Genomic DNA, 16,326 nt, shown 5'->3' with positions numbered 1-16,326 from the left:
AATCTCTGCTCTAGGTCTGTGGATAAACTATCCAAAGCAGATGTGTTTAATGAGGAGGTTACTGCTGTCCAGACATCATGTTGGAAAACACCTAAGAGTTTTAGTGGAGAGCATATCTGTTACAAGCTTGCAGTATCCAAAAATTAACCTAAAAAAATGAGTGGACTGGACTGACAAGTCCTAGTGATGGCTGGAGTTTTAGTAGGACTGGTTCTTTCTCACTTCTGTAAATCTTATATAAAATCTTTGGCTGTAAGCTAACTTGTATTTTGTCTTTTAGTATATTTTTCACTCTTATTTTGTCTTTCCAGTTCGTGTTTCAATGGAGCCACTTGTGTGGATGGGATCAACTCCTTTACATGCCAGTGCCCGGTTGGGTTCACGGGAACCTTTTGTCTCATGGAAATTAATGAATGTGATTCACATCCTTGCTTGAACAGAGGGACTTGTGTGGATAGCCTGGGGACCTATAATTGTGTTTGTCCCATGGGTTACACTGGAAAGAACTGTCAGGTAAGTAGCCCAGACCTAGATGTTCAGCAGTTATTTCAGCTGGTCCATTCTTACTTGTTACTTTTGTCTGAACATTTGTATAGCAAAATAGTCAGATTGAATGAATACCAGGTTTTAAACAATGCAGAGCCCCATTTCCCTTGTTTCCACTGGGAGGTGGTTGACACGCTCATGCAGATAAGGCCAACTGTATTCAGTGCTATTTTGTAATAAAGCAGCTGATGCCATTAAAATCCTTGTTATGGCAAGGACTTATTAATGCTTTCCGTCCTATCTAAAACGCACACAGCTCAGCTATGTCTGTCCTAGAAGTTAAACTCTTCAACCACAGTTTTGGAGAAGGAAGCCACATCTGAAATTAGCATGTGGTATGGTTTCTGAAGAAAATGAACAGCATCAAAAGCCTTCTGTGTGTAGTTCTCTGCCCAGGATAATGGTAGCTTGCTTACTTCATTTTCACTTCAGGCTTGCTTTACTGCAGGTCAGAATTTGTGTGTAAATAAGGTAGGCATCACTTGGATAGAGACATTAAATATAGTTAATATAGCAGAATTAACTGCTCACCCATTGCAACACTGACATGCTGTTTTGTGCTCTCAGACAAACTCTACTTTTTTTTCCCCTACCTAGTCTGTTAATTGGAGTAACAGTTTGTTCAATACCAACAGTCAAGGTGTCTCTTGTAGGAAAATAATTGAAATGATCATTCAGTCCATTAAATTGAATAGGCCCATTATAGCCAATTAGTCTGGGGCATAGTGGTTTTACAACCTAGTGTTAATACAGTTTTATGCACTATAAGTAGTGGTTTCCTACAGTAAAATTGGAAGCTGCTGATCGGTATAGAAAATGACTGTGCAGTCATTACCAAATATTAGTGTGAACTTTTTACTCCAAAATGTCTAAAGTTTAAGGCAGTGGTAGGAAATGATGTATTACAACAAATTAATGAAAACTGAACTTTTGACATTTTTTGAATTTTACTTTAAGGTGGGGTTCATGCTCATTTCAAGCTTGCAACTCAATTCTAAATGGAGAATTTAGATCAATTCCATATCAAATATGCCATTGAAAAAATGGCTTATCAAAGTGGAAGCAGGTCATTAATTTCAGGTTGCATATAAGACATTTTGGATGCTATGGTCATTAAAACATAGCCATGATCGTCTTTTGATTTGGGCAGTGCAAAAGTAAGCCTAAGAATTGGCTGCTTTCAGGCACTGTTTGATCTCTGCCATTTAAAGATAAGCTCTGAATACTACGCAGGTCATCAGAGAACCTGTATCTCATAAGAATTTTTCTAGTCGCATTCATGTTAACCTGGCATTGCAAGACTGAATAATTTTTGGACCAATTTATTCAGCATATACTATTTGACACTTAACCTAGCAACTGGCTTCCAGATGCTGCCTGCCCTTTGGGGAAAACATAACGGAAGAATATTTTTTTAAAGCAGCCTTATTTTAATGCAAGAGATTTAATCAAATGTGAGAGACGGCCTAGTGATGACTACAAGCATCCATACAGAAGAAGAATGTTTTCCTGCTCTTCCATGTTGCTGATTCTGTAAATGGAAAGAGAAAAGAGCACTGGGTCTCAGACAAGAATACCATCTATTTAACGATATGGAGAATTATGTCACTGAAGACTTTTCCATTTGCAGAGAAAATGGACAACATAAGAATGTCACAAGTTACGGTCATCCTGAGCAGCTGAACTATGCATTTGTTGCGCATTGCTTAATCATTTTGAGAGAAGGAACATGAAAGACGATCGTAAAGTACTATGAAACTGAACAGTTTCTTGCTGACATTATGTACCTTGGTTGCAAAAAAAAATTAATCATCTAGTTCCCCAGTTCTGCTCAGCAGATCAGAGATAAATTCTGTGTTCCGAATGAGGAGTTTGATCATTGTGTGTCATATACATTTTATATGAGCACTCTCCACTCTTCAAATTTATAAATGCAATTGAAGCTAATAATGGAAGGGCTTAACAGCTTATAGGCTCCACTACAATTTTAGTCTAGTAAGTTTGGTTTGATCTAATTTAACAAAGAGCTGGAATAAGGAGGACTAAATAAAATAAAATAAAATTGCAAGCAGTGAGCCCTTATGGGAACTGTATATTAAATAGTCAGCAGTTTATTATAGATAAAATGGTAATACTATACTTTTAAGCCCAACAAGAAACAGGCTAAAACCTGGAAGGCAGGAACAAGTTCAGAATTATATTGTCTCCGATGCACTTGAAAACACAGATTTCTCTGTTAAATCTATTTGAGAAACAGATTGACAGTTCTCTTCTTAAAAGAAGAATGTTATCAACTGAAAGCAGGTAGAACAGCTGAATCCAGAACTGTTATTCTTTTTAAAAGACCTACCCTAGCCAGTGCAGTCAGCTTGACATCAGTCAAGCATCTAAGCTTTCGTAGAAGTCTATATGCTCAAAAAGGGAAATAAGTGAGTAAGGATGACACATGTCATTCAGAGATGAGAGAATGGTCTGTTGAGCTGGGTGAGTGGGAACAGAATTGTCTGCAAGTAAAATGCAACAACTGCAAACTCTTTATCTTGGATAATGGACAGTTTAAGACACCAGTTAAACCCAGTGTATCTTGGTGCCTTTATCAGAGTGTAAAATGTTTGGGGGATTTAAACCCCCAAGAAAGGCAGAAAATGTGAACAATGGCTTATCAGTTACATTTATGAATCTGTTGTTTTAGATACTTGTGGATCTGTGTAGCAAGTTTCCCTGTAAGAACAAAGGTACATGTGTCCAGCAGAATACTCACTTTCATTGCAACTGTTCCCCTGGTTGGAGTGGTGCCTACTGTGATGTTCCCAATGTCTCCTGCCAAGTGGCTGCTTCACAGAGGGGTAAGTGGCGTTCTTCTTTGTTATCAGAAAATTATAGCCCTCAAAGTGTTATCAATAGATTCCACCCCCCACACTTCCTTCCTCCCAACTTCCAGGATCCAAGATAGAGGCTCTGCTTTTTTGGTCTAGCAATAACTGTTCGTAGCTGAAATAGCAATGGTGATGGCTTCTCTCATGAATTTTGGTTTCAGATGGCTGCTTACTTTGCTTAACCTTTTATTCTAGGGGTCCCTGTAGACCAGTTGTGTCAGCACTCTGGCAATTGCCTTAACGTTGGAAACAGCCACCGTTGCCAATGCCGGACAGGCTACACTGGTAGCTATTGTGAAGAGCAGGTGGATGAATGCATCTCCAGTCCTTGTCAGAATGGCGCCACCTGCAGGGACTATCTTGGAGGATATAACTGTGAGGTAAAGGAGGGTGCTGTTTAAAGGAAACACAGATAATGCCTAATTTCACCAATTTAACATTTTCACTGTACAGTTCTTCATTTCCTTTCTGCTGCTGAGATTGTCACCTGTTTGCCATGGTTGTGACCAGGTACTCTGCAAAAATTATTTTGATTATTTATCAACCAAAACCGCGATTATGTTCAAATTGTCTTGAGTAGAAGCACTGTCAAGGGAGAGAGTAGAAGCATGATATTTGATGAAATGTTCAGATTTGGTTTATTAGGAAGAATTCCAAGTACCAAATAAAGAGACTGAATGCAAAGGGACCTACAACTTGGAAAAATGCAGCATGCCCCAGAGAGAAAATTTAAACTTGGTTAATGTCAGGGATTTGGAGTCACTTTGAAAGACTATGGAAGGATAAGAATGAACAGTATTCGACTTGAGTTTAGCAGGAGGTTAGTCACTGATATCCCATGCCTCTGGGGACATGGATTTATTCACCTAATAGGTCTCTTCCACTTGTAACTTATAAGTATGTGAAAATTAAATCAAAAAGCAAATCGACACAATCTATACTTGTCCTGCTTAGGATGGGTGGAACACTTACCTCCCATGATAGTAACCGTCTCCCTTTGCTGTGCTCTGACTCCTCTGGCTGATAGTCACAGCACCACAGGTTATTTTAGCCCACCAGTTTTATGGGCTTTGAAGACGGTGGAACTTTCCGAACCACATTTTCTGAAGGGGTTGAATTTACTGAAGACTTGAAGTTTGTTTGACTTGACTTTTTTTTTTTTTTAATAGCAGCTGAGATTCATCAAGCCTTCCAACTTTGCCTTGTGATCTTCTACAAGACACCTGTAGGAGGCAGATTGCTCACCTTTAGATGTTTTGTGAGCAGTACAGTACTTACCTGGTTAACTTCTCTCACTGAAATCATTAAGGCTGCCCACATGCATATAGGAGCAGAATTTGGCCACTGAAAATTTTTGGGTTTTTTGTCCTGTTTTAGGTTAGGGTGCATTAATCTCAGATACATGCTTATGTGTCCATGTTGGGTAAGATATATACACTTGTTCCTTTTTTTTATGTTTGTAGTGTGTGCCAGGGTACCAGGGTGTCAACTGTGAGTATGAAGTGAATGAGTGTCAGTTCCAGCCCTGCCAAAATGGAGGAACCTGCATTGATCTCATCAATCACTTCAAATGCTCCTGTCCACCAGGAACTCGGGGTATGAAATTCAATAATAAAGTAAAAAGCTACAGGAATTTCACTTCTTTCCTATAGAGTGGTTTCCACACATGTAGTCTTGCAGGAATGAATTAATTTCATTTGAATAGGCTTCAAATAAAATGCTATGAGTCCCTGAGGGAAACAGATGTCTCCCCGGTCTATTATTTTCTAGCCCAGTGGTTCTCAACACTTTTAGACTCAAGGCATCCCTCATTAGACCCCTCAGAAAATGTCAGCTCTTAGTTTTCACTCGTTCTTTGACCACAAAAAAATAACAGAGGAATTCTTCTGTTGCACGGAACTCAGAAAGCCCACAGCAGGGCAGAATGTTTTTGACACTGTTTGAAATCTCCTGTCGGTGCTAATATTGTGGAGCACCCCATAGCATCTTTAAAAGGATTTAATGTTTCCATGACTGACAGTCACTGTTCTAACCAGTTGGATTTCTTTTTAGTGGGGATGCAACTAGCTTTTTAGGAAGCATGTTTAGTTGTGTAACTCCAGGATCCTTGCCCCTTTGATTACTAAGATTTTAGCTTCTGTTTCTCTGTCGGAGAAATTATTTTGTGAGAATTATTTTGGTGAACCTAGGCTCTGCTAGTCCATTGGAGCAAATTTGATTTGCTTCAGTTGTTCAGCATTTGTCTTGCTGATGATGATTATATAACCTCCCTTGACAGCTTGTTGCATATAACTTTTTTCTAAAATTTAGCGTTGATTTTCTTAGTATAAAGAACACTTGTGGCAGCAAATTCTTCCTACCTCCGTTGGTCATTTTCCAAGCTAAATGTGCCCAATTCATTCAGTCTTTCCTTGTAGACCTTTTCATCATCAAAGCTAACCACACTTTATCATGCATCAGCAGGAGGTGATACTTCTCTTCTATGTGGCATTGGTCAGACCGCAGTTGGAGTACTGTGTCCAGTTTTGGGCGCTGTACTTCAAGAAGGATGTTGATAGACTCAACAGAGTCCAAGGGAGGGCCACTCATATGGTTAGGGCTTACAGAACAAGCCCTATGAGGAGAGACTGAGGGACCTGGACCTCTTCAGCCTCTGCAAAAGAAGGCTGAGAGGTGATCTTGTGGCCACCTACAAATTCATTACAGGTACGCAGCAAGGGATTGGAGATGCTCTGTTCACCAGGGTACCTCTTGGGGTAACAAGGAACAATGGTCACAAACTGAGAGAGAGCAGATTTAGGCTAGGTATCAGGAAAAACTTCTTCACAGTAAGGGTGGCCAAAATCTGGAATGGGCTTCCTAGGGAAGTGGTGCTCTCCTCTACCTTGGGGGCCTTTAAGGGAAGGCTGGATAGGCGTCTGGCTGGGGTCATCTGACCCCAGCACTCTTTTTCCTGCCTAGGCAGGGGATTGGACTTGATGATCTGTTGAGGTCCCTTCTGACCCTAGCATCTATGAATCTATGAACTGATTTCCTGACTCGGTCACAAACGTTTTACATTCCTCTGAAACTTCAGTTTTCTTTCTTGAAATATAATGTCCCCATTAAAGCATTGTTCTCCAGCTGAGGTCACATCTGTTCCAGGTGGAACTCATCAAAGGCTCATAATACCAAAGCAGTTTATACAAACTCATAAGCCATTTCCTATTTGCTTCCTCCTCATTCATTTATGTTAACTCTGCTCTATGCCCAGCAAAGATCCCCAATATGAACTATTTTGCCATTGAATTTATTTTGCTGTGTTCAGCCCATTGTTTCAGTGAAAATATCTTTTTGCATTTCATGGCAACAGAGGGACATCTCATTTCTCTCCTTTTCACCCTCTGCCATTTACTAGAGTATCAGCACACCTTTCAGTCTTCAATTTACTGGCTCATTCCTATCTGGATTTATTCATTTCTTCCTGCCTATGGAAGGACCCTCAAGCTGCCTGTATTACCATGGACGGGTGCTCAGAAATGAATGAGACTGTCACATGCCTGAGAGCTGCTGCTGTTGGATGCATGTGCTGGTTGCGCTCCTTGAGGCTTTCCCTGCAGCCATGGCAGCTAGACTGACTTTTCTTTGAAGTCAATCACTTTCCAGAATCTTAACTTTGATTTAGAGTTGCTGATACATCATCTGTGTGGTTGCTAACTGTTTCTATGCCCAGCTTCTTGGGTACAGCTGATCAGAATTTTTTACAGTGCTTTACCTTGTTGCTTCTTGTCTCTTCCTTGTGATCTTCCTGTTTTCTTGTCTTATTACTGTGAAGGCTTTGTATATAGATCTGTCTGAAAATTTTTCTTGGATCTACAGCTGAATATGGTAAGTTTTGGAAATTTCTTAGAAAGTGCAAGGGTGGGAAGAGAATTCTCCTACCTCATGAAGCAAGGAAAACATCTTTTATTTATTTTTCCTCCCACAGACTGTTTCATGTAAAGACACAAAACCAAATGCAAATCTGAGGCTCTGTCCACTCTACAACTTTTAACCATTTGTGGTGTTTAACAGATGTGGTATGCCAGCTCAAGCTATATATGGCTTTTTCATTCTGACCAGAGGCTAAGCTTGCAAACCATTGTTTACCTATTACTAAATCCAAATGGGGTCGAGTAAACCTGACTTCTGTGTGTGTCAGCAGTATCTGAGGGTTCCATGTGGGTATAATTTACATGTCTGCAAGATGGAGGAGAGGGGTGGTAGTAAAAAAAGAACAGTCAAGAGAATGCTGGTGGAAATGGGCCCTACTTGAACTTGCATCCTTAAAGAGTGCTGAGTGCAAGGGCAAAGAGGATGGTACTGCAGAGGCAGCTGTTTTTGCCAGTGCATATACATACCCCTTTTGCAACCCTGCAAGCTGTAAGTGTTAACATTTCCTGGGAAGACCAAAGTGTTTCATAGAGAAATGGAAATATGGGACTGGGTTCTTTACCCCTACTGCCATCCTAATGCAGTTCTCCAGTGCCTCAGTAGGAGCAGGAGGCAGCAGGCCTTTTTTGCTGAGAGGAAAGTGCTACATGGAGCATTTGTTTGGGGCACAAACTGAATGCTTCAGCAAACACCAGTGTCACTTTTTCTCTGTGTTTAGTTTTCAAATAGGTATGGACACTGATTTTGTGTAATGAATACTTATTATGATCCCTTTCCTCTAACCATCCCATTGTGCTCCCCTGTAATCCCCTCACAAAACCTCTCTTATCCATCCTTTACTCTCCATGGCAGGGTCTTCCTCCAGGCTTTCATAGATCCTCAGGCTTTATAAACACTGATCCCTACTTTATCAGCAAATTTGGTAATTGCTCAGCATTTTCCCCTGCAGAACATTAACATAAATTTTCCCAGAGAAGAAACTGTAACAATTCAAGTAAAAAATGTAATGACAAGTTAAGGGTTGTGTTCACCCACGCACTCTGACTTCTTTATGCTGCTCTGATCACAGAAAACATCTGCAGATTTGTCTGAGATGCCATAGTTACTTTGCATTTCCCCAAAGAAGCTGTATAATGGCTGCGCAAGCAGTGAATCTAGCCGTAGGATTAAATTTTAAAACTCATTAGCCCTCACATGGTAGCATTCCCTTTGAATGTCTTGTTAGGTTTCCTATAGGAAAATTTTCCTACAGGAAATTCTCAGGCATAGTTACATTTAAGTTAGATTGTGGTTAAGAGTGCGTATCAGAAACTTGAGTACAAAACATGTTTTTGTGTTAGGAACATTCCTGCAACATTTAGACCAGAATAATAGCAATAATAAGCAAGTTGGCCAGGCCAAAAACTCAAGTTACTTTTGCTTGTTTTGACAGGCCTTCTTTGTGAGGAGAACATTGATGACTGCATGCCAGATTCAGGAGGGCCTCGCTGCCTTAATGGAGGACAGTGCATAGACCAAATTGGGGGCCACAGCTGTCTTTGTCCTTCAGGCTTCGGAGGCAAGCAGTGTGAGGGGGACATTAATGAATGCCTCTCCAACCCTTGTAGCCCTCGTGGTAGCCGAGACTGTGTTCAGCTGGTTAATAATTATACATGTATCTGCCGCAGTGCCTTTACTGGTAAGTACCAGGACACAGTCCCTCTGTTTCCTCCTGAATTAGTCAAAACATGGTCTTTTCTTGTTTTTTGGGGGTTTTTTTTGATGCTATTAAGCTATCCATTCTATTTCCCTGGCAATCCATGAGTGGTCCTTATGCTGTCTTCTAGTGATTGCATAAAACCAGTTTTGTTTCAGAAACCTCAAGAAATGGGATTTCCACAGTCACCTTTGAAGATTAGCCTTTACCTCAAGACTCTTAGCTGATAGAAGTGTTCTTCTTGTATTCATCACTTTTCCATCTTTATTTCCTGGTACAAGTTTTTCCCCATTCATCATTTGAATTCTCTGCCTTTGAGTTTACAGATGTTTGAAGGATGTACGATTTGTGTGTTGTTTTCAACATGACTTTCTCATTTTTAGACATTTAATTTCTCCCCAAGCCAGTCCCAGTATACAGTATTTGTATTTAGGTCCTCCCCGTCCCCTTCTATTCACTCTAGTTTTTCAATATCATCTTGGCAGTGGGTCCAGAATCGACCCTCTCATAAACCATGGCCCGTGGGAGACAGTCAGGGTGATAGGATGAGATAGAAATATTTGCTGAAAGGGTTTCCTTTTGAAAAAGAAAGGCAATAGTTGGTGGTCCTTCTCCATGCAACTAAGTTTCTCCCCTCTTCTTTCCCTCCTTTATGTGTGTGCAACAGGCCGTCACTGTGAAACTGTGATAGATGTGTGTCCTCAGAAGCCTTGTCAGAATGGAGGTACTTGTGCTGTTGCCAGTAATATGCCTGATGGATTCATCTGCCAGTGTCCTCCAGTAAGTGACCTGCCTTCAGATTGCATTGCTTAGTCCAGTTTTCTTGTACCATGACAGCCCTGAAAGCAGAGCAAAGAACAACAGAGCTTCTGTTATGTTTTGATTTCATAATTTTTTGCATTGATTCCCTTTGTAAGTGGAGTATACCCCTTCTGCACTGCCTGGAAAGCCCTGTCCTTTTCTACCACTCTTGTGCCTCCCAGCTGAGGAAGTAAGTGCAGTTCCTTCACCAGTCAGTCAGTGACATTTGAATGCCATAGGCAGTTATATGGAACTTGGCATTGCTCATTACTACTACCAGCAAGTTCCTTGTTGAGATGGCTTAACTACCTTTTCTGCTAAATATTTATTACTAGGCTTTTGGGTCCTCCTTGGGTCCAGAGGCAGATCTAGAATTTTGAAAAGAAGGGTGCAGATGGTGAGGTGCAACATTGCATATAAAGCAACACATTTTTTCCAGCTAAAAATAAACTAGAAGCTTTACTAATATACTTGGGACCTAGGGCTGTATTATTCCGTTTAAGATTGAAGCAAAAACAAAGATAACTTCACTGGAATGAGTTAAAAATAATCTGCAGGGCTGTGCAATAGGAGCTTCATTACCAGGAGCAGCTAACAGACAGCAGCATGGCAGAAGAAAGACTAGTTTGACTGGTGGAACATCAAAACCATTACAAAGGAGAGGGTCATTAACATCTATGGAATGAAGAGTTTAGAAGAGATCAGGTTGATTATAATGAGCCAAGAAGTCAAGTGACTCCCTCAGCACTGCCTGACTAGTAGCAACTGCTGTCACTGCTGGGCAGTTGGTTTTAAGCTTTGGTAGACAGGGAATCAAAGGGGTACAAGTGCAGAAGTTCACTCCCCCTGGATCTGCCCCTACTCAAGTCCACTTGCTTTGCTCCAGACTATGCCAAGCCCTTTCTTTAAATAAAAACCAAACTAACATTTGTACCAGCTTTTCAAGGACAGGTGTGCACACAACTTCATGTGCTGATCAAGCATGGGAGAATTAATTTTGCAAGGCATGAACATTCTGGAAAGTTATTAGAAAACCAGGGTTATAGTGTAAGGTAAATAAAACTTATCCTGGTTTATATGTGGTATATTTATCCAAGCCTGGAAAATATGTCCCAGGAAGTTGCAAGACTTGGAAGTTTAACTATGGGAGATGCACTTCAAGGGTGAAACGCACTATGGAAATGCAGTGTGAGATAGGAGAAAGCAGATTCATGGAACAGAGACGTGTTCATTGGTGGATTTTTCTGCTTGGCTCACCTGGTCACTGAAGGTTTTCAGAGCATGTCTTTGTGGTTTAGATCTAGGGAAGCACCACACATTCCTAGAAAGGGGGTACTGGCTTTGATGTGCGGGGTGGAGATGCAGGTATTCATTGATAAACTCATGTCTCTGCATAACAAAATTGAGAGCTTATCTCTTAAGAGCCATACTCAATGTGATCTCCTGCCCCCCCTTTTTTTCTCCTTAGGGTTATTCTGGGTCTAAATGTGAATTCAGCAATACTTGTGGGCAAATGAGGTGCAAGAAAGGGGAACTGTGCATCCAGACATCCTCAGGGCCCCGTTGTTACTGTCCAGAGCTCTTGGTGGGTGAGGAGTGCCAGGCTACTGCGGGCTGTACCAGTGCACCCTGCCAGAATGGGGGAAGTTGCCATCCTAGGCCTCAGGCTCCTTATTATTACTGCCAGTGTCCCAGTTACACTGAAGGCAGCCAATGTGAGCATTCAGTACACCCCAGCCGAGAACCTGAAGGGTGTCTGGGTCAACACTGCATGGAAAGAGCAAAAGACGGCTACTGTGATGAAGACTGCAACACGCACGCGTGCCAGTGGGATGGAGGGGACTGTTCGCTGATGATAGAAGATCCCTGGGCCAACTGTTCTTCGTCACTGCGCTGCTGGGAGCATTTCAATGGCTTGTGCGATGAGGCCTGTAATACACCTGAGTGCTTGTTTGACAACTTTGAGTGTCAGCAGAACCCTAAGACGTGCAAGTAAGGCCCGATGCTGGCAGCAGTGGTTTCTGTAACTAATCCATCTCTTGCTATTGCTTTTAACAACTTATATGCTTGGCCTGCACAGCCTCTGCTCCCTCAGCCTTATGAATGGTGCATAATCACAATGCTCTCGCTGCACTTCATGCCTCAAAGAACTTTTCCTTCTTTCACCTGCTTCTCAGCTCTTTGGAAATAATATTTGGAAGATGCTGAGTTTTGGGGGCAAAATGACAGTTTGATCAATGACACCATATGGTTCCTTGCTTGCTGGATCCGATGGAGCAGTCAGTGGGTCTTGCTTCACAAAAAAATGCTATGTATGTGAGCTCACCACAAACTAGGGAGAGCAGGATTTAAATTTTTTGTTTTTTTCACGTGTTGGCCTAGTGTCTTCTGTTTTGCTCCCCAAAAGTACTGCATTTCTTTGGCTCAGGTGCAATGTCTGAGACCTAAAGGTGTGATTTATGTGCTGCCCTGTTTCCTGCCTGGCAGCACGTGGTACAACTTTACCAACATAACTGGTCATGTGGTAGGGCTGGACATGCTATGATGTGTCTCCAGTATTTGGTGCAGTCCTCTTGACTGATCTAAATAATTCTCATTTTGCTCACACTACAGTTGAACCAGGTGCTCTATGCTTTCCACTTATACCTCGCTCCAGATGTGAGGTCACATTGTAAATGGTACCCTCAAGGTGAATTTTATCACCTAAAATGCGTGAGTCTAATCCATCATTTTGAGCTTGACCCGCACTGGAATGGACTAGCTAGTGGTGGAAGGCTTTGCATCCTAGTTGACAGGACCCCAGGCTACAGCTGTCAGTATGTTACTGTCTATAACCCTCTGTCCCTCTTCCAGGTATGGTAAATATTGTGAGGATCACTATGCGAATGGCCTCTGTGACAAAGGATGTAACAATGAGGAGTGTGGTTGGGATGGTCTGGACTGTGCTGGTGACAAAGCTGAGAAGCTGGCAGAAGGTACCCTTATAATTGTGGTGCTAATGCCCCCTGACCAGCTGCTTTCAGATGTCCATAGCTTCCTATGGACTCTAGGAACCCTTCTACACACCAACCTGAGAATAAAACGGGATTCCCAGGGAGAGTTGATGGTATACCCATACTATGGAGAGAAGTCAGCACTACGGAGCCGGCGATCCCTGTTGGTCATTCGTAAGGCCAGAGAGCTTGAACAAGAGGCCATTGGGTGAGCAAATTTCTTTGCTTTTCTCTACTAGGACTGTGAAGTCTGAATTACAAGGTGTCTACAAAACATACAGTATTTTAGGCCAGGGGATGTATTGGCCTTCTGCCAGGGGGAAGCCTAAAACTATCAAGGTTGTTTAATCCAGAGCAAGGTGAAAGTATTAGCCTGGAAGACTCTCTATTTTTGTCTGGTGAAACTGATTAGTAGGACCTATTCTCTCTTCTGCTCTTACAGCACAAAGGTGTTCCTGGAAATTGACAATCGACAGTGCGCTGAAGAGTCAGACCAGTGCTTTAAAAATACAGAAGCTGCAGCAGCTCTTTTAGCAGCTCAGGCCATTAAGGGCATGGTGCCTTATCCTTTTGTGTCGGTTGAAAGTAAGTACCATTAAAGAAAAGGGGGAAAATTCTGGGGTGTGAAGGAAGCAAATTTTTTTTTGTCAAGTGGCAGATTTTGAGTTGCAGGACAGCCTTGTAACCACTTCAGAGATCTTAGTGTTCAATACAATTTCTGGGATTCCACAAAACCAGGGTTGGGCAATTATTTTGGTCAAAGGGCTGCTTACTGAGTTTTGGCAAGCCATTGAGGGCCGCATGACAGGCAGATAAATATTAATTTTCTAAATTTTTTTAGGGGCTCCATGGGCCGGATAGAATGACCTGGTGGGCTGCATTTTGCCCACCCCTGCACAAAACCCTTATATACCTAGGACTAACTTATCGACATGCAGTTGGGGCATGTGTGTGTTGTGATGCACTTGCCTAAGGGTTTTTTTTTTACATTCTGTAATGTGATGTGTTTTAAAAGACAAGAACTAATCTATCACAAATAAGCAGGTGATCAGTTGGCAAAAACACGCAAGGGATTATCACATGGTCTGACCCTCTTGCCTTCCTACTAGAATAGAAATTGTTTAAATGCAGTGTAACCTCATTACAGTGAACCCCTATGGGAATGAGAAAAGAGTTCATAAAAGGGGTTGTTCCCTATAATAGGACTATTCAGTTTGCTGCATTCTTTTCATTCAAAAAAAGGGAAAAAAAATCAGTCCCTTCTGTTGAGTACAGAGGATTCTTATAAATAGGGTTAGTTGTTATGAGGTTGTGCTGTGGTTCAGTCCCTCTACGAATTCAAAGATTTGCCATTATGTATACATAACTATATCAGTGATGCTCAATCTTTTCTGCTTGGAGGGCTGGATGGGCAGTGCCTGGTCCATCCATGAGCTGAATTCAGCTGGTGTTCCTGATCCGGCACCCAGGTGGGCACAGCAGGCACCAACTGGCTGTGTGGAATGGAGTAGGGGGCAGGCTAGCCCCAACACAGCCCTGAAGGGAAAAGGAGTTTGACTTGGCCCTGTGGAGAGGAATGGGATGTGGCCTGGCTTTGCTGGTGGGGAGGGCGGGGTGGCATCACCAGCTCCCACTCAGCCCTATAAGGAGAGAAGGGCTTGTGGCCTGGCCCCAGTGGGAGGGAACGGGTGTGGCCAAGCCCCAATTCTGCCCCATGGGGGAAGGAGGCATGGCTCAGCCCCAGCAGGAGGGAATGGGGCATGGCCAAACCCCAACCACGTCCTGCTGAGGGAAAGGGGTGTGGCTCGATTTTGGGGAGGGAGGGGCATAGCAATGTCCCAACCCAGCTCCATGGGGGAAGGGGGCATGGCCAGGTACCAACCGTGGCCTGTGGGGTGGGACTGGGGTGTGGCTTGGGGCCAGTTCATAAGTGGGGGGAGGTGTGGCCTGGCTCTGTGGGTTAGGGGTTGCAGCCCAGCCTGACTGGCTGCACTGGGCTTGGGGTTTGGGAATTTGGCAAAGGGAGAGTAGCAATATTAATGGCCACTCCCCAAAGATGACAAATTTCCTTACCCATGGGGAGTCCCCATGGGCCAGATATGATGGCTTTGCAGGCCTCATTTAGTCCACATACTGGAGGTTGAGCACCCCTGATACATAGGAAAGCCATGACTTTAAACTGTGATCTTGCAGCCCTATTTCAGGAACAGGTATCTTGAGGGAGCTGAGGTACTGAGCAAAGAGCAGCATCTTCAATTTAGCAGAAGCTCCTTTTGGCAAAGAACCAGATCTGTGTAAAAGCAAGTGGATACTTTATTGAAGATGCAGTTCACGAAATTGTGGTCCTAGCTTCTCACTTAAAAGAAAGGCCATGTGTACAAGCTATACAAGTTCTTCTGAAAAAAAAATAAAGTCCTACTTCAGTCATAGAATGCAAATTCTAAGACACGGAATAGAGGAAGGTGATACAGCAAAGGTGTTGTGTACATTAATTGTCGTACCAGCTCATCAGAATTTACTCTGCACGGCCATAGTCTGAGCTTTCCAAATCCCGATGAGTCTCTTATCCTAAACACATTGGGCACATCCAGATGACCATGCATGTGCCTGTTGTGGCATCTCAGATCAGTTTGAGACACCACAGAAGGCATGTTAAGAACTAAAAAATGTTCCCTGCACTGCCTATTTGCAGCCCGAGCTCTAAATTTGATACTTGGACCCATATCCTAGTGCTGGGATGGAGCTGCTGCTGGGAGGGCACTAGTGGAGGCAGGCAGGGGCTGTGGGTCAGGAATCAAGGGCAGGGGCAGGGCACTGGCATATCAGTGCTACTCAGTGCTCCACATCCTGGTGAGCAAAGGGGGCAGGGGCAGTTCTGATTTTTCTATGTTAAAAAAACCAAAAGCAAATGCCAAAGTGTATAGATATTTAAATTTTTTATTATGATGATAGAGGCACTGGTAGGCTTCCAAACTGATGGCCAGATGGCAGGGCAGGGGCACCAGAAAATATGATAGCAGTGTTGTATGAAGGCCAGCTGTGCAGACACGGCCCACTGGCAGCTAGTCCAGAGGTGCAGGAGGCTCTGCTACAGTGCCCATATCACAGCCCAGGTGACCATGCAGTCACAATCCAGATCTGGCTGGTGCACGGCCTTGTGGCTGCATGCTGTCGCAGGTGGCAGTAAGTCATAGCTGGGCAGCAGTATCCACTGCCAGACTGCTGCAGTGGGTAGAGGGTGTAGGGGTCACTTTAGGTTAGGGCTGCTTCAGCAGTCCAGCTGGCACAGGGGCTAGTTCCCCCAGATACGAAGTGGATGGGCTCCAGAAGCTCCTGAGAGCAAGTAGCCATCAGCTGCTTGCCAGGGCAGCTTTTTATACTGCTGGGGTCAGCACAGGTGATGGCCCTAGCCTCTAGCTCCCCATGGCCGCAGCTGCGGGAGGAGCTGTGCACAGTCAGTTTGCCCCAAGTGGCACAACTTGCCCCACACCAGAGTGCATGT

At 43.1% G+C, this 16,326-nt stretch overlaps 1 protein-coding gene across 2 annotated transcripts in view; it reads left to right on the top strand.

Annotated features, from left to right (window-relative positions):
* Nucleotides 1–16,326, top strand: part of NOTCH2 (notch 2) — a 150,158-nt gene that overhangs the window by 101,119 nt on the left and 32,713 nt on the right. For both annotated transcript variants that reach the window (XM_019501982.1, XM_019501983.1), the window contains exons 18-26: nt 312–513; nt 3,239–3,392; nt 3,618–3,802; nt 4,886–5,018; nt 8,767–9,012; nt 9,698–9,810; nt 11,300–11,823; nt 12,685–13,032; nt 13,267–13,409. In XM_019501982.1, coding sequence (XP_019357527.1) covers nt 312–513; nt 3,239–3,392; nt 3,618–3,802; nt 4,886–5,018; nt 8,767–9,012; nt 9,698–9,810; nt 11,300–11,823; nt 12,685–13,032; nt 13,267–13,409 — 2,048 coding nt within the window. The remainder of the gene's footprint in view (nt 1–311; nt 514–3,238; nt 3,393–3,617; nt 3,803–4,885; nt 5,019–8,766; nt 9,013–9,697; nt 9,811–11,299; nt 11,824–12,684; nt 13,033–13,266; nt 13,410–16,326) is intronic.

This window comes from Gavialis gangeticus, unplaced genomic scaffold, assembly GCF_001723915.1.
Source record: "Gavialis gangeticus isolate Ggan-Ray unplaced genomic scaffold, GavGan_comp1, whole genome shotgun sequence".
Lineage (NCBI taxonomy): Eukaryota > Metazoa > Chordata > Crocodylia > Gavialidae > Gavialis > Gavialis gangeticus.
This window is presented reverse-complemented; position numbering and strand designations above follow the sequence as displayed.